This window comes from Molothrus ater, chromosome 8, assembly GCF_012460135.2.
Source record: "Molothrus ater isolate BHLD 08-10-18 breed brown headed cowbird chromosome 8, BPBGC_Mater_1.1, whole genome shotgun sequence".
NCBI classification, from domain to species: domain Eukaryota; kingdom Metazoa; phylum Chordata; class Aves; order Passeriformes; family Icteridae; genus Molothrus; species Molothrus ater.
In genome coordinates this window covers 1797010-1822017 of record NC_050485.2, presented here as the reverse complement: position 1 = coordinate 1822017, position 25008 = coordinate 1797010, and the positions used below count along the sequence as shown (strand labels likewise).

Here is a 25008-nt window from a genome sequence, read left to right as displayed (position 1 = left end):
CACTGTGGACCAAAGCCTGTTTACAACTAACACGCCCAGACTGAAAAATCCAGCCTGCCCTCAAAATTTTCTGCATTCTGGGATTTTCATGCCTGCAATTTCACCAGCAGAAACAGTTCCTTAAGATGTTGTCATTAGATTTCTAGAACCCTTGTCCCAAAATATGATGTTAGTTTCCTATTAAACCATGCTAAAGTGATTTCTCTTTCACATTAATTGTGGTGCCTAATTTGGAGAGTGAGGCTCTCAGAAGAGTCAGTAGCCAGGGATGGCCACTGGCTTGGTCAGGGCTCATGGATCCAATCAGGATCCACCTTCTTTACATCCTTTTAGCCCTAAGAGCAGTGGTCCATTGCTGTCTTTTCCCAGATAGTCCCTTCACCTCCTCTTTCCAGACTTACCCCATATTTATCCTCACTGCTCTTCCCAGGTATGAAAATAAAAGCTGGAATATGTCATCTTCCCAGCCTGAGGCATTATGTGCAGGCACACAAACCAGGAGAAGCTGAAATCTAAACATTATGTAAAAGTAATACAGCATTTAATAATGGTGTGATAGGTTAGCACCTTCACCTCTCATGACAGGTTTGTAAATAATATCACAGAGCCATACCTTATCAACTAAAAAGCTCCTGTGAGGTTGACAAGATCCAGTTATTTGAAATATTCTGCTTTGCTCAGTGAAAGCCAAACTACAAAGTGCTGCCAGGCTTAAATTCTGCAGTAAATCCAGAGAAAGCATTCATGGCTTGAACTAAAGAGTTCTCAGGGATACGATTTTCCCAAGCCTGCTCCAATACAGGTACGAGATATATGTTCTTCACTTCTCCACCTCCCTGGCCCTGTGGAGAACAATTATTTCAACAAACTTGTCCCACAGTTTGGACAAGAGAGCCCAGGTTCCTCTGAAAAGGTTCACAATTTTAAATCATTCCAGTCCACCTGGCCAGCCCTCTCCCCAGGCCAGCCTGCTCTTCCCACAGCTGCCCTGCTGGAGTGTGTGCTGGGCAGAGGGAGAGCAGCAAGAGGCATTTACCAATTTTTGGTGGCATTTAGGCCAGCCACCAAAAATTGGTAAATGTCACCAAGTCACTCTGCCAGTGGGACTGAAAACCCTTTGGGAGGGATGCTCTGCCAGGCACACATGGCTGGGACCAGGCAGAGACTCCTGCTCTGGGGAACTGAAGGACAGCTACTCACAGAGCTCAGTATCTGATATATGTGAGCTGCACTCCCCCTGCCCAGCTGCTGTGAGTCTAAGGCCTTTAAACTCTGCAGCTTTCTAATGCAGAGCTTTTTAGATTAAACAGGCCTATCCTGAGCATCCCAGCTTCCCCCTCCCTCTTCCATCACACCTGAACATCCAGCCAGAGCCTGTTCCAGATGCCCCAGAGTCACACACGTGCTGCCAGTGCATCCCTGTGCAGTCCCTGGCTGGCACTGATGTTTTCTGACAGCTCGAGGCATCTCTTTCTCTTGGTTGGGAGCAGAAAGCAGAGGATGATTTCTTCAGGTTGCAAAAGGAATTCTCTGTGCCCTGGTGGACTCACAGTGCAGATCCTGAGGTTTTATCTCATAGAAACAGCTACAGTTAAGGAAGCAGAGATGCTCCAAGCCCTTGTTACATGGCAGGCCTCGTTATTCCTGTGATACATGAGTCATGCCCCATGGTAAGTACATGCAATTCTCCATTAATAAATATAGACAGGGTTAAATACCACACAGCAGTAAAGACCTCCAGGTTGGCAATAAATCCCTCCCCTGCATGTTCACTTGTGCTCTAAGTAGCAAAGAGTCCCTGCAGTCAGTAAAGAAAAACACTTTGAAGAATCTCATTTTTATGGCAAAGGAATGAACAAAAAGCACAGAACGGGGTTCAGAAGTTCAGAAACACTTTATTTTGCCTTCTGCTATTTTCTTAAGAAAACAAAACAAAACAAGGTCTGCTTGTTTTAAAACCCATTCAAAAGGCTTCTGAGAGAACCCCAGAGGAGTAAGGAGCAGATGACATTACAACAGTGGTATGCAAATGGTCTTTTCCCCAGGAAATATAAGATTCTTGTGTTCATATTGCAGTAATTACAGCTTAACAGTTAAGAGGACTGTGATTTTATTCACCAAGCCTAAAAGCTTTAAGAAAGACATCTCAGTCATTGATTGGGTAACATTGGAGACATTTCTTCAGACAGTTATAGCTTGTGATTCACTTGGAACAGTTTCCTAGGGGTAAGAAGTAGTCTGGAAATGGAAATCCCACCATGTCTCCCTTTGGAAAAGAACTGCCATTCTTGTCTTACCAAGCACATCAACTATGGTCCACGGTAGGAAAAGTTAGAAACACAAACTCACTCCCTATTTGTTATGAGCTGGATCCAATAAACAAAACGATCTATGCCAGCATCTCCAAAATCCACAGTCACCCTGAGACCAAGTTTAACTTCCACTTCTCCTTCACCCTCTATCCTGCTCTGAGCCTGGCCCTCAGGTGCCAAAGAGCTCCAGAGCCAGGTCCCCAGGCACGGCTCACACCACCCCTACAGCACTGCCGGCGGCAGGCACAAGATCTGCAAACCTCCAAGCAATTCAAATGCAACGTGTCCCCTGTGCCCAAAAAAGTTTCTCACCTTCTTCTGTCTCCTGTTTGGGGTCATAGCTGCACATCAAGGCTGTCAGAGACTATTCAAGCTGTAACATAAAACGTGTTATTGGAGAAGCACAGCTTTAGTGTACGCAATAGGGGCTTTCATCTAGCACAGCCCCATCACAGGCTGTGCCAGCCAGGGCTGCAGAGCACCTGACACCGGGACCGAGCCGGCGTTAACCCTACACACACAGGGAGCTCACATGTCCCTCACAGCCTAGTGAAACCACACCGCCCTCAGTGCAGCACCCCAAGGCTTTCCTGCAGCACAGATCCCCCTGCACAAGACAGGGGCACCCAGACAAGCCACAGGGCCCCTAAGATTTGGGCGCTGTCAGCGCTGTGCCTCTGCTGAACTACGTTAGGAAACACGAGGCACGGGGACCTGTGTGAATCTGACCCCGAATGCCCGGGAATAAAAACACACACACAAAACACAGGCACCACTGGGATTAGGTTGCAGCTCTCCCTAGACAATAGCTCTTCCCAAAGCACTAAGCCACCAGCCAACAGCACCTCTTCCAGAAAGAACCACTAAACACCAGTTAACGCACATCAAAAAAGTTTAATATTTTCACAAGTATCACGTAACACTAGTACCGGAGCTACTAGTGTGCAAAGTAAAAAGATGCTCTACCTTTGCAAAACCAGTTAGGCATGCAATTTTTCAGGTAGACACACACTTAAAGCTGCAATGACTGTTTGTGACTTACAGGTTACTTTACAACATTCACTCACGGTGCACCATAATGCATATTGAAATGTTATCGATAGGTAGGGGCAATCCAAATCTTAGGGAGTGGAACGAGAGCAGAGAAGAGCAGCCTGCAAATCTCCATCTACTTTCTGCAGGAAAAGGCAGCAGGGAAAACCATGTGGACATCTCAAATTCATTTTTGGTAGAAGAGTGGGAATTAAGGGCTAACTGTGTGGTCTCCCTCCTTGCAGAAAGTGGCGTGACTTACAAATGTTACTCAAGATGCACCTTCCTAACTGCTTCTCAATTTAAGTGATGGAAATATAATAATGCAAATATAATAACGGCATTGACTGGACAGAGGACAGGGTACACCACGTGTAAATGATCTGCTGTTGCCTTCGTCCTTCAAATAAGCTGCACCCAATTTCGGCTTTTTGGGTTGTTTATGCACCCGGGTCCTCAAAGGCAAGATCAAAACACAACCTTCCTCTTCCTTTCTGTGCACTAACTCTGGCTGGGTGTCTGTGTTCTGAGTGACTGCTGGACAGCATTACAGATTAAAGCTCTGTGTGGAAGCAAATACCCATTTAAGGCGAGAGACGGAAGCAGGCGCATCCAGGGGACGCGGCTGAGCTGCAGGTTTGGTGGAAGGGCAGCTGCAGTGCCCCGACCTAGACTAACAAGAAGAGACAGGAACTATTTTCTCTAAGAACCCTTTGACAGAAGAACACAGCACAGCCGTGTAGGGAGCACAGATCTATCGAATTGGCAGGTCTGGAGATTTGGATTACCCCAGTCACCAACCTCTCTTTAGGGATTTCTCGCCGAAACGTGACGGATTTCGCCCAGGAACACAACACTACTCACAGAAGCAATGGGGAATACCAGTGGAACCAGGTCTGTGGGACAAGGGTGTTTACTTTCACCATGACAGGAGGCATCAAGGAAGCGAGTAAGTCGTGGTGTCAAGTCCCACTACAGAGTTACGTGCGTGCACGGTGCTGACACACCAAAATGTTTTCACAACCGCTTGAGACGAAACAACAGCAGGTAGATAATGCAGGAGGGAACTGTTGCTTCCCCTTCACTTAAAAGCATCAACACCCAGCTCTGGTGGTCAGCGTGCTGGCAGTGTGCTTAACAGGGATGCTGCAAAGAACACATTTGGTACGATGCAACGGGAGCTCTCAACGCACATCACTTGGGGGCAATTTTGTCTCAGACAACAACTGATTTTTGACAACTGCAGAAATTATAGACTGTTTTTTTTTTTCCATGACCTACAGATGGGGAAGGTACCAACAAGGTGAGTAAGAAACATGCAGATTGGGGTCCAGAAACAGGAGATATTATTAAGAGCACACATTCTATCTTGTATCCTATTTTTTTTATGTCATTAGTTGTAATTTTTTTTTTCCCCCGATAAAGCAGTGAGTTCTGAGTTTTTTACCAGTTCTGACTATGCAGTCGCTGCTTTATGAGAAACACAAGACAGAATTGAGGCCAGGGTTGTGGAGTTCAGTTCTGCTCAGCCTCACGAAGCCTGCATCCCACGGCTGTGATGAGCGCTGCCCCTTTCCCGCTGCCGTCCTCCGACAGCAGGAAGGTCACGTCGCAGTTGGGTGCCAGGTCTTTGACTGTTTGGTGCATGATCCTCGAGAAGCTGTGAAAGCAAACAAGGGCAATGAGTGAGGAAGGTCCTGCAGCAAGTGTGGAGCACCGCCATGGGCATTTGCGTCCCCTTTCATCGGGCTAAGATGTAAAATGTTGGAAACCAGGGGGGATTTGAAGCCTGGGAGCAGTAGGAGTTACAGGAAAAAAGCCCTTGCATCCCAGCTCTGCCTGTTTTGTGTGAGGTTAACTGGGATCACTAATCCACAGCAAAGGGAAAAGAGCAGACCACATAAGTCCACATAAGTCCTCTCCTTCCCACCCATCTTCCTTCATGCACACTAGTTCTCTTCTGCTCCTGCCCCCAGCTCTTTTAGACTCCTGCCCTCATCTGCATTGCTCTGCAGCGGCTCTTCTGCACTGGACACTGAACAGAGACATCCTCCAAAGAGGCACCAGGCATTTCAGCACTGCTCTGTCATTGCCTGTCCAGAGCCAAGAGATCCCTTCCTTGCTACACAGCTTCCAACTCACTCAGCAAGCTGTGTCCCCTGCAGTTTGTCACCACCCCAAGAATCTTTCACAAGCCATTCTTGATCCTCTCGTTGCCCTTCAGAAAGCCCTGAGCCCCCTGATTAAGACATTTTTTCCCCTGGCTCTTATCCCAGCAAATGAGAGAGTCCAGTTGGGAGCATCAGGAGAAAGGACACACACGCAAGGCACAAACAAAAGCTGAGAAGGCAAACACTCACTGTGGGTGGAGTTTGTAGAGAGTTCCATCCACACCAACCGTTATCTCCAGGCGCTCCAACCCTCTGTTCTCCCTAATTTTATCTACAATGGCAGCCATTCCAGCCCCACAGAGCTGGGCTGCTCGCCTCGACACCGCCCCGCAGACTGTCTTGACGATGATGCTGTCGTCGCAGGTGCTGTTGAGCCCTAGCTGCTGGAGGATGGTTCTCACCTGCAGCAAGGCTAACCTGTCACTGTGGGAGGAGAACACCGTGTCACAGCTTTCCCTCAGTCAAGCCATAAACCCCACAGCACTGATGGTGCAGCCAGCCCAGGCAGCAGCCTCTCCTGACAGCACAAGTGACGCCAGGGAAGGCAAATTCAGTCACCCCTGCACTGTGCTGCAGGGCAGGACAAGGGGGCAAGCAGCAACACAGGCTCCAAGTCCAGCTCTGCACTGCCTCCCCTTCTCTTTTCTTACCATGGGGCATTCCAGGAAAATACTTTTAGCAGTGACCTTGGGGTGTTTTTCCCCCGTGAAGCCTCAGAGATTGCTTTAAAATACAGAGTCCAAGCAATAAAAGCACAAAAACACGCAGTAAGCAGTGCTCACTCAGCTAGTGCTCATTCAATTCCACAACTGCAGCTAAACACACACAAGGGGCCCAGGAAAATGGCTTGATTTCCAAACAAGGAAATAAAATGATAGCATCAGGGAATCCTTCTAAGCCCTTCCCAGGGTTTAGAAGTGAGCATTGCTAGAAATTCAGCTGATATTGTAAAGAATCCTCCTGCACACAAACACAGGCTGAAACCCAAATTCTCTCCAGAGAAGCAAGCAATGCTCTCCAGCTTTCCCTCCTGTCCAGCAGCATCACCAGATGAACACTACTACACTATTTCACCTCCCCTGCAGTGCTCTTACCTCTCAATCTGAGAAAGGAACTTGGTTTCAAAGATATGCCTGGTCTTCAGTGTCTCTGAAATCTGGCCTCGGAACAGGAAACCCCGTTTGGTGAAGTCGATCAAAATATTGCGAACTATTTCCCCCAGGTACATCCCACTGATCATTTTCTCATACCTGCAAGCAAAGACAGCAGTCCAGCTCAGAGGGAGCCCACCCATGTTTGCAAAGGCAGCATCATTATCAGCCAGGTGCCCTGTGCACAGAGGGCTGCAGGTACCAGGGCCAAGCATCACTCCTGGGACTCTCCTTATCCTGTGCTAGACAGAGGTCTGCAGGTGGAAGAGATTTCCTCTCTCTACCCTGAGGCAAGACTGGAAGTGGGAAACTTGGGTCCTGTGTGCAGAGTTGGAGGCTGAGAGGGGTTCAAGACAGTTTTGGGACAACTGGTTGCCTATTGGAAACCAGGTGCTTGAATTAACTGAGGAGCATAAACCAACCCTGGACCACCAGATTGCCAACTTGCAGGTCAGTGGTCCTGTGAGCACACTGGACATGGTTTTTCCCATCCTTTATCTTGCACAGGGATGGTTTTTAAGCACAGGACTCCCTTTAAAACACTGCATTTGCAGTGACTGTACCTTGTGGTTTCCCTGTAATTTTGCTGCATGGAGCCACTGAGCTTTTTCTGTCAGGAGGTCTCAGCTATGTTTTGCTCTCCGTCCTCTCCTGCTTTGAATGGAGCATTTTGGGGTCTGTAAGTTGTGTCCTTACCAACAAGAACTGAACAGCCCAATTTCCTGAGAAGGGCATTCAGTGATGCATCCTTTATTTCACCTCCTGAAGCTCCACAGCAGGGTTTGTGCCCTGGACTGAGCAGAGCCCAGCACGCCATCCTGCTGGAAGCAGGCCATGCAGTCCATTTAATACCCTGAGCTCTCTCAAGCTTGTACCCAGCAAGTGTCCTCCCTCCTGAGTGCCTGACTATCTCTGGAATAAATTATTCCCCTGGCAGTCTCCAGTACTGCCTTTGGCTGCTTACTCCATGCCAACTCTGCTGCTGCATCAGGCTCGCTCCACGTCTGCCCCTCTGGGTCTGTTTGAGCCTCAGCTTCTAAAGAGCTTCCCGTGGGACTTGCCAGCTTGTCTGTATTCCTCAGGTTTTTGTGGGCAGATTTATTCTAGTCACAAAATCTTTTTAAAAGCTCCTGGCATCAAAGCACTGCTGCAAAGAAATGACGAAAGTTTGTAGTCCTAGCAAGCAACAGTCTCAGCCCAGTTTTATCAGTGCTAGGTACTGGGTACACCTCCTTGTCAAGTTTTTCTTGAAGGGGACAGGGAAGCACTTGCCCAAACAAAAGCTGAGCCCCAAAAAGGGGACCAAACTCCAGAAGCAAAAAAGGCAGGCCCTCTAACATGACCTATCCCATCCAGAAAATTGTCTGAAACAAGAGCTGGCTGCAACTGCTTGAGAGCTCCTGACTGCTTTCCAGTGAGCAGCTCCAAGCTTTAACCATGCCAGCTGGTGTGAGTTCAGGACTGCCACAGGCACAGCCCTCTACAAAGAGAGTTCATCTAAAAGAGATTAACCTGAGACCCAGAGAAGAAGAATGACTAGCCATCTCATCCCCCTCCATACAGCACAGGATGAGAAGAAAAAGGGTCACTTCATAATTTCAAGACTTTTGAAGTCCTCACCAAAAGCCCTGCTGTGGAGTCCCATGGCAGCAAATAAGTCACAAAAAACCAGGGTCCAGGAAAAGCACAGAAAGGGGAGATCTCACAGGATAGCAGAACTGCAGTCATTTTCCACTCTCAACCTCTCTTTTCTCAGCTGGGAGAACCAATTCTGTCTTAAAAGCACTTAAGGCAGCCTGGCTGACAGGCCCAGCACCCATTTGTGCTGCAGTACCTCTGCTTGCCAGCATTCAGGGAGAAGTCATCGACTGCTTTGTCATATATTGTCCTGATGTCGTCCAGGCAGCCGTTGTCCCCGAAGGCTCCCCACTCCGTGTTCACACACATCCTGCCCTGCTCACCATCCACCATCTCTATGTTCCTCATCTCCTCCATGTAACAGGCATTGCTGCCCGTTCCTGAAACGAACAAACACCCAGGTTATCTTTGGTTGGAACAAAACAATGCTAAAGCCACACCTGACAAACCTTCTGGTGGATCTTGAATGTGGTTCTTTCTGAAAGAAGTAGTTGAATCATCATTTGAAACACCACAAAAAAACCTAAACCCCGACTCTTCAACAGCCCTAAACTGAAGGAGAACAGGACTCCTGTGGTGCATTGCTCAGGGAGGCTCAGAGAGGAAGCTCACCCAGGCCAGCTGAGGGTCCCACACTGCAGGGAGGAAGAGCAGGGCAGCCCTTTCAGCACACAAAACCTCACATGCTTCTGAGCCCAAAACTTCAGGAAGCAGACAGCTGGATTTTGCAATTGGGAACACCTTCCACAAAGCCCACACATCCACAGAATTCAGGGGAAAATATGCTGAACTGGAAACCTCAGCAAGTTCTGAGGCAGCAGGGGTTTTACCAGCTGATTGCTTGGGAGGTTTTCTGATTTTAATTGCTCATTTTCTCCAGCAGGAAGGTTACTTCCAAGTTGAGATGAGGCCATATGTGATATTTCTTCAAAAATGATCCTAAGGAGTGTGGCAAAGTGCTCCATGTACACAGAGGTCTTTAGGGAGAAAAGCTTTATTAGTAAAGAGAGGCAGCTTTAGCTGCTACCAGGGCAAAAGTTCTCTTGAAGTTACTCAAACTCTCATTAAATCCTGCATCCAGATGATATACCAGTTGCTACAGCACGTCTGTTTTCCTTTGCCATGTTTTTAGGGAATTACATCAATACAGTCTGAGCTAAAATAGATCCTCCCACAGTACTCCCCTGCTGCAGGAGAGCTGAGCCCCAGCACAGGGCTTGGCAGGGGGAATGTCTGGGTTTGCAGGCTGAGAGCCAGGTTTGCAGGAGCAAACCAGAGCAAACCCAACTGCAGATTGCCACCAGTGCCCAGGCTCCCTCAGGTGCTGTCAGCCAGGCAGGGCAGAGGGAGCTGTCAGAGCCTGGGGCTCTCATTCCCATTATCCCAGCGGTGCCCAGGCCCCTGTGACAGCCTGCTCTGCACACAGACATGCTGGCTGCACAGCAGCTCTGGCAGGGCTGCAGTGGACAGTCCCCAGGGGGTGTGTGAGCACCCCAAGGACACGCTGTCCTTCCTGCAGGGAGCTCTGGTTCCTGCAAACAGCCACCATGGAGCTGCTCAGGCACAGCTTCCTACCCACACTGCACCCTGCTGACTCATCCTGGACACTTTCCAGCTGTCTGCAGGAGAAATTGGTGGGGTTTGATTTTCCTACAAGCCACCTTCCAACTGAGAGCACTCCTAAAGCTTGCAGGTGCCTTGTCCCTTTCCTCCCATGGAAAACTCATTCCTCTGGAGAGCTCTGGGAATTCATCACTGCCCCATGACTCAGGCTGCCCAAGCGTGGCATTTGCAAAGGCAGCAGCCCATGGAATTCCTTCAGCTGTCACACTGCTGGTAAGGGAGCTGTGTCACTGTGCTCAGGCTGTCACAGCTCTCCAGCATATGCCATCTGGGAATTGTGGCTGCACTCTGCAGCTTTATTCTGAGAGACCACTTGTCGCCCTGATTTTTTAAGATTTTCTAAGCTTTCTGATGTTTACGATCTTGTAACAAATTTTTTCACATACTTTTTTAAATAACTTCTAGTTTTGCAGGAAGAATTTGATAGACTGTTAGTTTGTCCAGTGTCATTGGAGAGGTGGCACTTTCACCCTCCAATCCACTGTCACTTTTGAAAATCTATAAATGTTAGAGTCAGAAAAGAAACTTCCCTTTTTTCACCTTGAAAACAGCAGTGTGAACACATTGTGTTGTTTTGTGTCCTATACTGACAACCACTGGCTTGAAGAAAGCTGTGGGCCACCAGAGCACCCCAGCAGGGACACCTTGACAGGCTAAACTAACAGGAGTTACTGAGGCTCCCTGAGCCCATATTTGCTCTCCTCCCATGCCTTTATCAGATAAAACAGGCAGGATTTACTGTGCATCACAGCCTCTGCTCATCTTGACTGATTGTGGACAGAAGTAAGCTGGCTGTTGAATTTTGCTCTCCTTTACCCTAGAAATCCTAGCTTTATTTTCAGTTAACCACAGATGCCTCCATGAGAACACAGGCAGATGTGTGGATGTGCTGTTTAATAAAAAGCAGCTCTAACACGTACCTACAATAAGCCCAATTTCACAGTTTGGATCTTCATAAGCACAAGTCATCATTGTGCCCACTGTGTCATTCACCACAGCCACCACATCCAAGTCAAATTCCTTTGAGAGAGAGAAAATAGCAGTGAGAAAAAAGCAGTGAGAAAATAGCAGTGAGTCCCTCCCACCAAAGGGGATGATGTAGAAACACACTGGAAACAACTGAAATCACCAGCCTCATTTCACACATGCAAAAACAGGAATTTAATGTGCTCTACCTGTGACAGACTGTCTTCAGAATGAAATTTATCCCTGGCTTAAGCATGTTTAAGCACACATCTTTTACACAGGCACATGGTATAAACATTCAGTATCACAGCAGTTGTGTGGCAATTCCAGTAACAAAGCTTTTAAGATTTCCTTTTCACTGGCTGATAAAATCTGTGCAAAATTAACACCTTTCTCAGGCTATTTTCTTCCCTTCCTAGAAAGTTTTGGCCAAACTGGTTGAGGCTTTTTCAAGATCCAGAAGAGGAGGAGAAAACTGTCATTTAGGGTGCACCAAGGTGCATTCCTACAGTCACCACTTTGAAAACTCCTGCTTTCTCCATGCATGGGGAAATTGCCACAGAGTTTGAAAGAAGCCTTGAAAGTTCTGGCAAATGTGGAAAGTCAGAAGCCTCTGGGGAAAAACAATTTTCTGTGCAAGACAGGAGGCACAGCCTCTGTCTACAAGGCACACAGATCCTGTGAGAGGGAGCCAGCCCGACCCACAAGGTCTGTCAAGTCTGGACAGGAACAGAATGAGGAAAAAAAAGAAAGAAAAATCACCTCTCTTCTTTTAATTCCTTCTCTAAGTAAATATACCACATCTTCTCCCTCACAGTCTGTAGCTTTGAAGCCTTTTGTCCAATTGAGAAGGATACCCTATAAAGCAAGAAAAGAAGTTATCAAGTTGTTAGGACTCAGATGTTATTCTGTATACTTAACATCTCAAATACTCAAACTCTTCTGTAAAGCATCACTTTAGTGTTATGTTTTACAGAAGAGTTTCTGTGAAAAGGACTATCTCCTCAATCTCCTCAGTATGTTGAATTTGCATCTAAAACAACTAATTGCAATTGGGCTCTAAATTTCCAGAGCAATGCAACAAACTAAAAAAAAAATAAAAATAAAAAAAGAGGTGACAGGAACAACAAACTCAAAAACCCCAAATAAGTGTTATAGAAAATGTGCCTTTCTTAAAAGAAACCCCAGCTAAGTACACAGGAAACTATTAACAGCTGCAGAGGTTGGTGTAAGGATGTGGCAGTGAAGAAATTGAACACGTAAATGCAAAGAACACAAGATCATTTGTCAGGGATGTGCTGCAAGCCACACTGTCACCCTTAGGGTGACACAGCCCACAGACTCTGGTGCAACCACTCCATCCAGTGAGACAAGATCATCTGGGAATAGGCACTGGCAGCAGGGATGGACTTTTGCTTACTGCTTGCAGAATCAGGGAAGTGTCACAGACCAGGTCAGTTGGAAAAAACAGAATGCTTTATAGAAGGGCTATGACCACCATGGAAAATTTAAATGCTCTTATCTGTCACAGCCACAGGCAGCATTTGCACTACCACCCTTAAAGGAACTATTTATAGGAGCAGCTGTACTGGTCAGGGTCAGCACAGGAACCTTCCCCTTGTGTGACCTTCCTGTAAGTGTCACGTGGATGACATGAAGGCAGAGAAACCAGGTCTGGCATAAGAACAGAAGCAGATTGAAAAGATATTAAGGAACTTACAGCATCCAGACTGGTCTGCTTGCAAGGAAGGAAAAGGTGAAGCCAAGAGGAAGACGTGCTCCTTTTATTCCCATATAATCCAGGAAGTCAGAAATGCAGGTAACGATGTGATCAAACAGCTTTGAAGAGAAAAGTCATAATATTTGAAGTTGTACATGTTATGTGCTCTTAAGGAGTTACTTAAAAAGCAGCAGTGCAGCCAAAGAGAAACACAAATACCTCTTCTCCTGTTCCCTGCATCACCTCTATGGGAATGGCATAGATCTTGTTGTGCATCTCCACTGTTCTCCTTTTACCACTGCGGATTTTCACCAGCAAAACTCTAAAGTTTGTCCCTCCAAGATCAAGTGCCAGAAAGTCTCCATTCTCTGTAAAAGAATATGTATGTATATTTGAAGAACCATAAGTAAAATCTGAAGAAATGCTTCTCTCAAAGTTTTTTGATAGAAAATCTCCTAAAAACTCAGTTGGGAAGATCTTCATCAAAGGAGGCCTTCAGATGCTGCTCTGATTATTTTGTTTTCCTTTAAATCAACAAGGGGAAAAGGACTCACACAACTGTTCCGTGAGAGAGAGCTGAAATTGAAAGTACCCTGAAATGCAAAGTACCCAAATAATGGGTACTTTGGGTTTGGGTCATATGGGTTTGGGTTTATGATCCCAGCTGTGGTTTTCCCCCCTCAAGCTGTGACTTTGCTTGCACCCTGAGGCAAGGACACAGGATCAGGCACAGGGGCCAGCGCTGAGATCTCCTCCTTTGCACAGCTCAGGCTCCTCTTTGGTTGCACCAGATCTGCTCAGCTTTGACAAATGGGAGCCAGTTTTGGGGCTGCAGCCGAGCCATCATCCCCACTGCAGCGAGGGCGCGCTCTACCTGTCCCATCCGGCGTGCTGCGGACAAAGGTGGGCAGCATCTTCACTTTGGCGGTGTCGTGAGTCTTCTTCTTCAGCCCCGCCTCCATCTCCGCCCTCATCCTCTTCTTCACCTGCAGCAGCTGCTCGTGGGTGAGCTTGAACTCGGCCAGGGTCTCGTCGATGAGGCGGTGCTGCTCGGCCAGCCGGTACGCCACGGCCGTCACCATGGCCGCGCCCTTGCCGCTGCCGCTCTCCGACAGCAGGAACCGCACCTCCGAGTCGGGCACCAGGCGCCGCGTGGTCTTGTGCAAGCGCCGGGCGTACCTGCGGGGAGGGGAGGGGAGGCTGCAAGCCCGGCCTCTGCACTGCCCAGTCCCTAAATCGGCGCTGCATCCCCCCCAGAATCTGCACTGCTCCCCCCGCAAAAGCTGCGCTGCCCCTTCCCTGCAAAACCTACACTGCATCCCCCCAGAATCTGCACTGCATACCCCCCAGAATCTGCGCTGCCCCTTCCCTGCAAAACCTACACTGCATCCCCCCCAGAATCTGCACTGCTCCCCCCGCAAAAGCTGCACTGCCCTTCCCCACCAAAATCTGCACCGCATCCCCCTCAAAATCTGCACTGCTGCCCCCTCCAGAATCTGTGCTGCATCCCCCCCAAAATCTGCACTGCCCCTTCCCTGCAAAACCTACACTGCATCCCCCCAGAACCTGCACTGTATACTCCTCAGAATCTGTACTGCCCACACCCCAAAATCTGCACTGCATCCCTCCCAGAATATGCGTTGCCCTTCCCTGCAAAATCTACAGTACCACCCCCCGCAAAATCTGTGCTGCATCCCCCCAAAATCTGCGCTGCCTTCCCCCCAAAATCTGTGCTGCATCCTCCCCAGAATCTGCACTGCCCTTCCCACCAAAATCTGTGCTGCCTTCCCCCCAAAATCTGCGCTGAATCCCCCCCAGAATGTGCGCTGCCCAGTCCCAAAATCTGCACTACATCCTCCCAAAATCTGCACTGCATGCCCCCCAAAATCTGCACTGCCAACACCAACCCAATGCAAGAGGAGTGGGCAAACTCACCATGCTCAAACTAACTACAGTTTGCCAAGTAGGAAAACTGCCAGGGAAGTGCAGTTCTTCCCCACTTCTCCTTCCTCCTGAATTTCTAATTTGTTCCTCCCCAATTTCTAAGCAAAACCAGCAAAAAGCAGGGGAGAGCATGTCTCATCCCCTGAACCTGATCTTGGATGGAGAAACTCCCTGGCTGCAATGCTGCTCCAATTCCCTCTGCTGGGGTCCTCTCCTGAACTTGATGGTTTAGATGGTGTGGGAAACCAAAATTGTCCATGTTCCTTATCTTAACAATCCCCAGACCTTGCCCAGTCTGGAAAAGCTAGTCAGAACAGCACTCTTGGAAAATTTTCTGTTCTATGGTTTTCTTTAACAGAGGAAAATATCTTTTTCAATAAATAATGAGAAACTGAAAATGAAACATTAAGCATACTTCTCCTTTCAGAAGTTTCCCCATGAACAGAATTTTCTGATTTCTACATAAATCTATACAGCTGTTTCACTAAAAATGTAACTTTCAAGATGGGGAAAACAGGACAAAGCTGGTTTTTTAAAGGCCACAGAAATCTAAGCACTACTTTTTCCCCCCCTGGTTTCCAAGTGTATCTTCAGAAAAGACTGGCAAAAACAGGGTTAGGAATGGGCATTGAACTGGAAATGGAGGTGAAGGTGAATTAATGCAGGTCTCCTCACAGCCCAATCAATGGGCACAAAGTAGTATTTTATACAGAGAAACTCTCCTCCCTCACCACCTGGGTGATGTCCTGAGATGACCCCTTTGCAAACCAGAGCCCAGCCTGGGTGATGCTCTGGGACCACAGGCAAACCAGAGCCTGCCTGGGTGATGCCCTGGGATCACAGGCAAACCAGAGCCTGCCTGGGTGATGCTCTGGGACCAGAGGCAAACCAGAGCCTGCCTGGGTGATGCTCTGGGACCACAGGCAAACCAGAACCTGCCTGGGTGATGCTCTGGGACCACAGGCAAACCAGAACCTGCCTGGGTGAGCCCTGGGATCACAGGCAAACCAGAGCCTGCCTGGGTGATGGCCTGGGACCACAGGCAAACCAGAGCCTGCCTGGGTGATGGCCTGGGACCACAGGCAAACCAGAGCCCACCTGGGTGATGCTCTGGGATCACAGGCAAACCAGAGCCCACCTGGGTGACCCTCTGGGATCACAGGCAAACCAGAGCCCAGCCTGGGTGATGCTCTGGGATCACAGGCAAACCAGAGCCCAGCCTGGGTGATGCTCTGGGATCACAGGCAAACCAGAGCCTGTCTGGGTGACCCTGGGATCACAGGCAAACCAGAGCCTGTCTGGGTGACCCTGGGATCACAGGCAAACCAGAGCCTGCCTGGGTGATGCCCTGGGATCACAAGAAAACCAGAGCCTGCCTGGGTGATGGCCTGGGATCACAGGCAAACCAGAGCCCACCTGGGTGATGCTCTGGGATCACAGGCAAACCAGAGCCCATCTGGGTGATGCTCTGGGATCACAGGCAAACCAGAGCCCACCTGGGTGATGCTCTGGGACCACAGGCAAATCAGAGCCTGCCTGGGTGACCCTGGGACCACAGGCAAACCAGAGCCTGCCTGGGTGACCCTGGGACCACAGGAAAACCAGAGCCTGCCTGGGTGATGGCCTGGGATCACAGGCAAACCAGAGCCCACCTGGGTGATGCCCTGGGATCACAGGCAAACCAGAGCCTGCCTGGGTGATGCCCTGGGATGACCCCTTTGCAAAGCAGAGCCCGTGGCAGGAGAAGTGCCAGTGGCAGGAGCAGGGGCACTCACTGTGGGTGCATCTTGTAGAGGGAGCCATCCACGCCCACGGTGGTGCGCAGGCGGCCCACGCCCTTGTTGTCCCTCAGCTGGTTGAGGATGGCTCCCAGCGTGGAGGCCACCAGGTTGGCCGAGCGGAAGGACACGATGGTGCAGACGTGCTGCACAGCGATGCAGTCCTCGTGGGACGGCTCCACCCCCAGCCGCGTCAGGATCTCTTTGGCTTTGTTCAGACCTTCTTTGCTCCTGCAAAGCAAAAGGGGACTCCTCAGTGGGCTGCAGGACTGAGGAACGTCCAAACATGGGTGTCCCTGCCTGCCTGGGGTTTGAGAAAGTTAGAAGGAACATTTCTTAGAGATCTGGACTAGAACGCTCCATGAGGCTTGAAATAAAACGCTTTGAACATGCATTCATTCACAGATGGAAAAGCTTTCCACTAAAGCATGTTTCCACTAAAACATGTTTCCACTAAAGCATGTTTCCACTAAAGCATGTTTCCACTAAAGCATGTTTCCACTAAAGCATGTTTCCACTAAAGCATGTTTCCTGGTGCAAACATGCCACCTACAAACAGTGCAATTCCAGGTACCACAGCAGCAGCATCACAGGGAGGACCTGGAGGAATTAAAATGGTTTTTCATTACAGTGATGCTTTAAACTGCAAATGGCTTCTCTCAAGCATGAAGCACCAGCCCCACAATTCAGCACAGGCCTGAGCACACACGTAATCTCACACTCATTCCCTTGCTTGTCTTGATAAATTAGGCCCAGTGTGAAAGACAAAACCCTGAGCAAAGATTGCCTAAGCAATTTCATCCTAACGGGTCTCTTTTCAGGCTTTTACAACCCTACTGAATCTCTGCCTCTTGCATTTTTTTTCTCATTAGCATCCAGCCTGAGAGCAAATCTGGCCAAACTTCTCCTTGCCAGCTCAGCCATTTCCCAGACAAAAGTACAACAGGTGTATATCTTGTCATCCCTAAGTGCACTCCATACATCTTTTTAAGGACTCCTGCATCTTGCTAGCACCAGCTAGAAATTGGAAGCTGCACAGGCATGTGCCCCCTACTTATAACCAAACTGCCTCTTCAGGAAGTAAGGTGGGATTTCAGGGCAAATTTTTGCTCTTAATAACTGAATTTCTCAACAATTGCATTTTTCTCACTGCTGTTCAACATTACCTTGGTCCACAACACAGACCTCTGTGGTTAAAACAAATGAAAAGCTAAAATTTAATGAAAAGCTGTTCAGACAACATGGTCTGCAGGGAGAGGAGTAAACTGTGGCAGGAGGAACAGGCATTATAGAAGTTACTGGCTGCTCTCTTGGAGTTGTACTTGCCATTTCAAAAAGAAAATCCAGCCCAATGACTATGGTACAAACTATCCCAGTGATGTGAATTTTAAAAACACAGGGGGGAAGAGCCTGTGAGTACTGACCAAAGGGGTGATGACACTCTGAGAAACCAACTGGCACATAGCTCAGAGGTCACTGTGCAGCACCCGGCCCTGCCTACGAGACTGAATGCTCTGCCTTGTCACACTTGTTTTCCTTCTGCCCAGCAATCCCAGGGATACAGCAAGGAGCAGCACAAGCATTTGCTAGGAGGCACTAAGCCAACTCACTCCCATGTTTAGCTGCAGGGTAGCAATTCTGTGAGCAGTGAGAGAGGTACTGCAGCTCGTACCCTGAAAGCTGCGGGCAGGCAGAATTTAGAGTTCTCCCAACACAGAAGAAGGGAGAAATCTTGGGGACGAGGGCACAGAGTGTCTGCTGGGGGAATGGCAGACACCCCCAGTGCAGCATGCTTGCCCACAAAGCAAAAAGAGCAGGAAAATTAACGTTCAGAGTCACTGTGAAGCCCAAGGAGTGAAAAGGGATAGCTTACTCACTTTTCAATGGCAGAAACATGCTTTGTCTCAAACTTCCCTTTGGTGAGAAGCTCAGGGGTGATTCTCCCCTCAAAGAGCAGCCCCTCCTTGGCCATCTTCACCAGGATGAGCCTTACCAGCTCCCCCATGTACAGCCCACTGACCATCTTCTCAAACCTGCAGGAGAGGACAGCAGTCACCCACGAATCCATGGGCAACGCTGGGAAGCAGAGCCCAGCCAGAGGTTTGCCTCACCACAGGCAAAGCTTTACTGAGCTGCAGAATTGCTAACACAAGAGGGAAATGGGGCACAGAACAGAAAACAAACGTCCACAAATGACTCACAGCTGCTTGCCAGGATTAAGGGAGCCACGGTCAATCTCTCGATCGAACTCGGTCCTGATGTCTTCCAGCGAGCCGTCGTCCCCAAAGGCGCCCCACTCGGTGTTGATGCACATCCTGCCCTCGTCCCCCTCCACCAGGTCGATGTGCCTCATCTCCTCCATGTAGCAGGCGTTGGTGCCCGTGCCTGGGGGGAAGGAGAGCAGGAGGTGCTGAGGGGGCCGGGCAGGCAGAGCAGAGCAGAGCAGCCCCGCGCCCGCCCGGAGCGTTACCGATGATGAGGCCGACTTCGCAGCGCTGGTCGTCAAAGCCACAGGTCATCATGGTGCCCACGGTGTCGTTCACCACAGCCATGATGTCTGCATCGTAGTCCTGGGGAGCAACAGGGGTAGGGGCATTTTGGAAGCAGTTTTGAGTGAGTTACAGATGGGATCTCTGAGTTGGTTTTGATGATGGGGTTTATTTTTTTATCTTCTACGTAGGTAGGAAGGGTGAGTTCGGCTCACATCTTTACTGGATGGCTCAGGTCACAAGACCCCTAGTTACAAGATCTTTTAAGGATTTATTGACTAATAAAACACTATATATGTTTCTGACTCAATCCTTAAATATTTCATCTTATGGACTCATGTAACACACAAACCTACAGTATTGCATTCTAAACTTCTTCTTTACCCTTGTAGCTACTTTTATTTTTATATCTTAAACTCTAAAACTCTAAACTTTCCTCCACTTAGCTTAAGATGTTTCTGCTTCAAACTATAAATCCACATTCTTGCTTCTAGCACCTTAGTTTAGGAGCCTTTCTCAAGGTCTCAGATCAAATCCTGTGTTTAATTTTAAACTTTGACTTAGAGGCCAAAAGTTCTGAGAATTCCCTACATTTCAAATTCCAACAGCTTGGGCCACAGGGCTGCTCTGGAAAACGCTGCTCCTGTTCCTCACCAGTTTCACAAGGAACAGGAGACAAATAATCTGTCTGAATACCATAGCTCATCTTTTAAAATATTCCCTGTTCTGTCTGCCAGCTCCCCATCCCACGTACCCAAGAAGGCAGTGAGAGCAGACTAATGCAAGCAATAAAACAGCACCAGAATCACTCTAGAGAGCACAGCCCTGCTCTCACACAGGCAGGAAAGAAAAGGCCTATACATGAGGGAGAAGGAGATTTGCACTGAAACATCATGGAATGATTTGAAGCAGTTGCTTGAGGTGTCAATCTAGAAAATATTTCTTATAGATTCACTTAAAACATCAATGTGTTTTATTTCAAGTGAAGATTTTAATACAAAAATAATGTAATTAAATGAATTACATGCAGCCATTCCTTTCCAGTGTGTGAGATTCTGCCAAGTCTAATGATAGTAACTGACTCCAGTAATGTTGTTTGGTGAGGGCAAAATTCAGGTTTGCTTGAGTCCACAACTGCCCAAAGAAAGCAAATACTTCACAGTTTCCAATGAATTTTTGGATGCTGAGTAATCAACATATGACCTGGCTGCAAGCATTATGCAAACTCAAATTCATTCCCTCTCACGCTCAGTGCCTTTTTATTTGTTTAAATCAGCAACCTGGTCACCTTCACTCTCTATAAAGTCAACACAGAGAAACTGCAGGGAGCAAGAGCTCACTGAGCCTGAAATCCCCTTCTCCTCTGCTCAGCTCCTCTCCTGCTCCCACGCACAGCAGGTGCACAACTCAGCTGAGTCCAGTCCACAAGAAACAAGTTCCTCAGGAATGGGACGTGTTGGTATCACTGAAAAGCCACAGCACTGCCACACAGCACCTCTTGAGTTTTTGAAGAGTGATAAAATCACTGAAGGTTGCCAGCAAAAAGCCACGACACAGCAACTCAGCTCTGTGCTGTGAGGAAAATCACAGCTTCCACACGGCAACTCTGCCGCCGCCTCATTTCTCCAGCAAACCCACGCATTTTCATACAAGGAAGCAGAGCTCCACCGCCACTCAGAACACCTGCTCAAGTGAGTGACATGAAGAGTGGTCCCTGCCAAAGCTGAGATACAGCTAAAAGAGAAGAAGAAGTGCAATTTACCCCACGTTTCTTGATGGCCTTGTTGAGCAGCCTCACGACGTCTGCTCCCTCCACTCCGCTCGCTTTGAAGCGCTTTGTCCAGGTTATCAGGAAACCCTGAGAAAGCAACACAGCAACATTCAACATAAAACACACACTGGTTTTTTTCTTTTTCCTTAAAAACAAGATTTTATACCTCAAATGAATGTTCAGGTCTCTTTTCTCACATGTCCTCCAACAACCCAACCTGAGACAATTGGTGGTCTTAGAGCCTAATTACAGTGAGATGAAAGATGGAAAATCCTTTTCCCCTCCCTTGCTAGAAAATGGTGTGTTTGCATTTTGTATTTTCAGCCTACTCTTCTCCCTGCTACTCCTCGACAGTTTTTCTTGGAAAACCATTTAATCCTTTTGGGCCATGGAAATAGACTGCTTTCAGAAAAAGCTGACTGTACAGGACTGACTACAGAGCAGGGATATGATGTTGGCATGTCCAGGATTCAGCTGCAGTGGGGATCAGGCTGCTGCACATTCACTGCCTGGAGTCCCATCTGTCTGAGCTTGTTTAAATGTGTTTATGGGTTGAGGCAAATGAAAAAACTGGAGATGTAACAATGCACATCCCTACTTTATAGCACAGATCAAAAAGGAAATCCTGGTATTGAACTCCTTGTCTGCAAACCATCATGAAGAGCCTGCAAATCCCCCAAGGTAATGACTACACTGATTTTTTGCTATTTGCATAATTCCTGGCTGAATCAGAGCATTCAGTGTACAGGTAAATAATAATCAAAGAAAGAAAAGAGTATTGACAGTAATCAACTGACAGAAAGACAACTCAAACCAGCTCAGCTTTCCATACCCACCACAATATTCACATCTGCCACAACAGGAGTCCAAGAAGCTAAAACCCAAAAAAGCTGAAGCCTGTAGGCACAAGCAGCCATTGCCCAAGTGTATGTTTGCCCATATCTCAGCTTCAAAATCAAATTTTCCCTCCAAACTGAGACAGCTACAGGGAACAGAGGGTCAGGGCAGCTCTTTCCAGACCAGGAGATACTCTCCTACCCCTCGACCACAAACTCAGTTTGTGTAAGTTTTGCCAATGTGCTGCCCTCGTGGGCACCATTTAGAAACCCAGCAAAGCCCCGTGCTGCTGTGCAGGGAAACTGTGGGCAAAGCTGGCACAGCTTTCATAGGCAAAAAGGGCACCTTGTTTCCCAAAACTTTTATAAGAAACTGGTCAAACCACACTGGCAAAGAGCAGCTCCTCTCAGCGTGACTGGCCACTGTGCTGGAAGGAATTTTTCCTTCACCAGCAAAGCCTTGGCAGCAGAAAGGAGCCCTTGGAATGCAGCAGGGTTGAGTGGGACCCAACCATGCAGTGCCCATCTTATCACCCTTGGAGCAAACAGGGACCACCTTGTCTCCTTCTGCTCACCAAGCACAGAAAACAGCACCCAGGCAAGCACAGCCTCACAGAAGCAGCAATCCAAGAACAAACCTGGCCCACAGAATCCAGAAAAAACATATTTTTCAAACACTCAAAACACATCAGCATAACTGTCAGTAATTTTTTTTGTTGTTGGCTTTTCTCTTCAAGAGACACCCACCCTTGTCTCGTTACTACCCCACTCCACTCTGCCACTGCTCAAGAGCCCCATGGCTCCCCTCGTGCTGCCTGCCCCACACAAGCAGGACTCCATCCCAGCTGGCTGGAGCAAACCAGCCCACAAACAAGCACCTTTCATCATGCGGCTAAGCAAACCTTCCCAAGGGCAACTCAACTTCACAACCACAACCCCAGCACGGCTCTGCTGTGGTCAGGAGCCTGAGCCTCACCATGCACCACAGCCAGGTGGGAGAGCTGCCCCAAGATCAACTCATCTCTTCTGATCTGATGCAGATAAAGGCAGCTCTCTGCTCTGAACTGCTTTCAGACCCTGAGTTAGTCAGCACCCTTGGGTTCAGCTCTCAGCACTGCCCAAGAAGTATGAAATGTAATGAAAATCATGCCTCACCTGGCCCTCCTCAGCACCAGCATCTGAGGGGCTGTTGCACCAGGCTAACCTAGAGACCTGCAAGCTGGAAAAGCAGGTCATGCTTTAACAGGACAACCTCTGCGTGTTTTGTGCAGATTTAACTTTCCTGCACTCTTTGCTACACTGTTGCCATGGCAATGCTGTACCGGGAGCCTGCTGAGTCATTTGTGGTACAGGAGCAAAAGGAGGAAAACACCACAGCATCCTTGCCATGGGAATCTCACCAGTGAGTGCACAGGCTGCTTATCCCCATCCCTGCCATGGGAATCTCACCAGGCAGTGCATCCCCATTCCTGCCATGGGAATCTCACCAGTGAGTGCACAGGCTGTTTATCCCCATCCTTGCCATGGGAATCTCACCAGGCAGGGCACAGGCTGCTTATCCCCATCCCTGCCATGGGAATCTCACCAGTGAGTGCACAGGCTGCTTATTCCCATCCCTGCCATGGGAATCTCACCAGGCAGTGCATCCCCATTCCTGCCATGGGAATCTCACCAGTGAGTGCACAGGCTGTTTATCCCCATCCTTGCCATGGGACTCTCACCAGGCAGGGCATCCCCATTCCTGCCATGGGACTCTCACCAGGCAGGGTACAGGCTGCTTATCCCCATCCCTGCCATGGGAATCTCACCAGTCAGGGCACAGGCTGCTTATCCCCATCCCTTTGGGCAGCAGGCTGGCCCCAGGTGACCTTTCCAAGTGGCCCTGGTGCCCAGGATCAGGATCCTGCTTGGCATAGACACCTGGATTCAGATCTCTGTGCACTCGTGAGGGGCAGCAAAACCCAGCAAACCCTGCTGGGCTGGCTCACACCAACCACACCCTGGGGAAAGGGGAAAAAGGCTGCACAGGAGGCAGGGAAAACCACTGCCATGTCTAGAGGGTAAGCCATAACACTGAGGAGCTCAGCACAAAACATTGCTGTCTCCTCCTCTTTTGTTACCCAGGCAAAAACATAAACACAAACACAGTCTGACAGTGAAATATAACACTCATTTATCCCCAAAACAAGACCTGTCTGGGATACTGCTTTAATAACATGGCAGCTCTTCTGTGTATTAAGAGAATTGTGAAATCTTCTTACCTCATCTAGCTTGGATTGTCGGCAGGGGAAGGAAAATGTAAACCCGACTGGCAGTTTCTTGTCTTTGATTTGTTGTTTCTCCATAAAGTCTCCCAGGCATTCAGCAACATGATCAAAAAGCTGTAAGAAAAATATTAAACCACCGTGATTAGAGATACAGCTTCAGGGAGAAAATGTTTCAAACTCTATATGAAAACTGATCTGAGTGAGGGGAAAGGGGAAAATAGCTCTCCAGATTTTAAAGGATGTATAAATGGCATAGCTATGAAAGCAGGGTATATTAACACCTTAATAATTAATACATTATGAAAGGCACTGTCCTTTTACACACCTAATTCTGCAGGCATCTTTTACACCCATATAAAAACAATTCCTGAAACAAGAGGCTCGTGGCTCTCGAGCCTGCTGTAACCCTTCCACTTAACATCTGATGAGAACAAAAATGCTCTTTTAACCTTTCTATAACAGGAAGGAACCAGTCCAAAGAACATTTGGGATCCAGTCCCAGAGGAGGTGGAGCACTTTTACAGTGATGTAGAGAAGACAATATCTGCTTCACTCAAGCATTGTTGAGAGCAGAGAACCCAGCACTTTGAAGGAGCCACCCAAAAGAACATCATCTCATATCTAGGCCTAAAGCACACAAAAAACAAACAAAAAGGAAACCCAAGGGATTCATCTAAATATTTTCCATGTTCTGAGAAACAACCCAAAATGGGGATATTTTCTGCATTTTTTGAAAGGTTGAATTATGCAGGCAGTCTGCACCAGGCTTGTGGGTACCAACTCCCACCCAGATGGCACCTGTGACCATGGCACTCTGTGTCCCTGTCAGCCAGGCCAGGAACCAGGCAGGCACAAAGCACACTGAGCCACCTTGGAAGCCCCTCAGGTAGAGTGCAATGCTCAAAGCTGGAATCAAGCCTGAGCAATTGAAACAACAAAACCACAGATTTGTATTTACCAGCACCAGAAAGCCAGACATGCCTTCAACTGACCCCTACCACAGATGGATGGCAAGCTATTAACAAGTCACTACCTGCCCCAGAATATAACTGTGCCTCACATTTTAACTCCCTGAAAAACAAAAACCCAAAGAAAATGAAACAAATCCTATCTACAGCATTGGTGGGATGAGAGGAGGTAATCTGCCTAGAAGACTGGGGATAACTGGGAGGGAGTACACAAAGACATCTGTTGGTTCCAATTAGCCCACACAGCTTTATTAAGAACAATTGAGAGTCTTGGAGAGACAGGAATGTACTACAGACAGACTGCAGCAATTACAAAGGATGAATAGGAATATTTTGTCCTTC

At 48.3% G+C, this 25008-nt stretch overlaps 1 protein-coding gene across 1 annotated transcript in view; it reads right to left on the bottom strand.

The window, feature by feature from the left end:
* Window positions 1-1875: 1875 nt before the first annotated feature.
* HK1 (hexokinase 1) overlaps window positions 1876-25008 on the bottom strand; it is a 38108-nt gene continuing 14975 nt past the window's right edge. The window contains 16 exon segments of the mRNA XM_036385308.2: window positions 1876-5004; window positions 5705-5938; window positions 6610-6765; window positions 8501-8684; window positions 10848-10947; window positions 11656-11751; window positions 12614-12642; window positions 12645-12732; window positions 12833-12981; window positions 13488-13792; window positions 16333-16566; window positions 18213-18368; window positions 18537-18720; window positions 18806-18905; window positions 20587-20682; window positions 23693-23812. Coding sequence (XP_036241201.1) covers window positions 4860-5004; window positions 5705-5938; window positions 6610-6765; window positions 8501-8684; window positions 10848-10947; window positions 11656-11751; window positions 12614-12642; window positions 12645-12732; window positions 12833-12981; window positions 13488-13792; window positions 16333-16566; window positions 18213-18368; window positions 18537-18720; window positions 18806-18905; window positions 20587-20682; window positions 23693-23812 — 2376 coding nt within the window. The 3' untranslated portion in view covers window positions 1876-4859.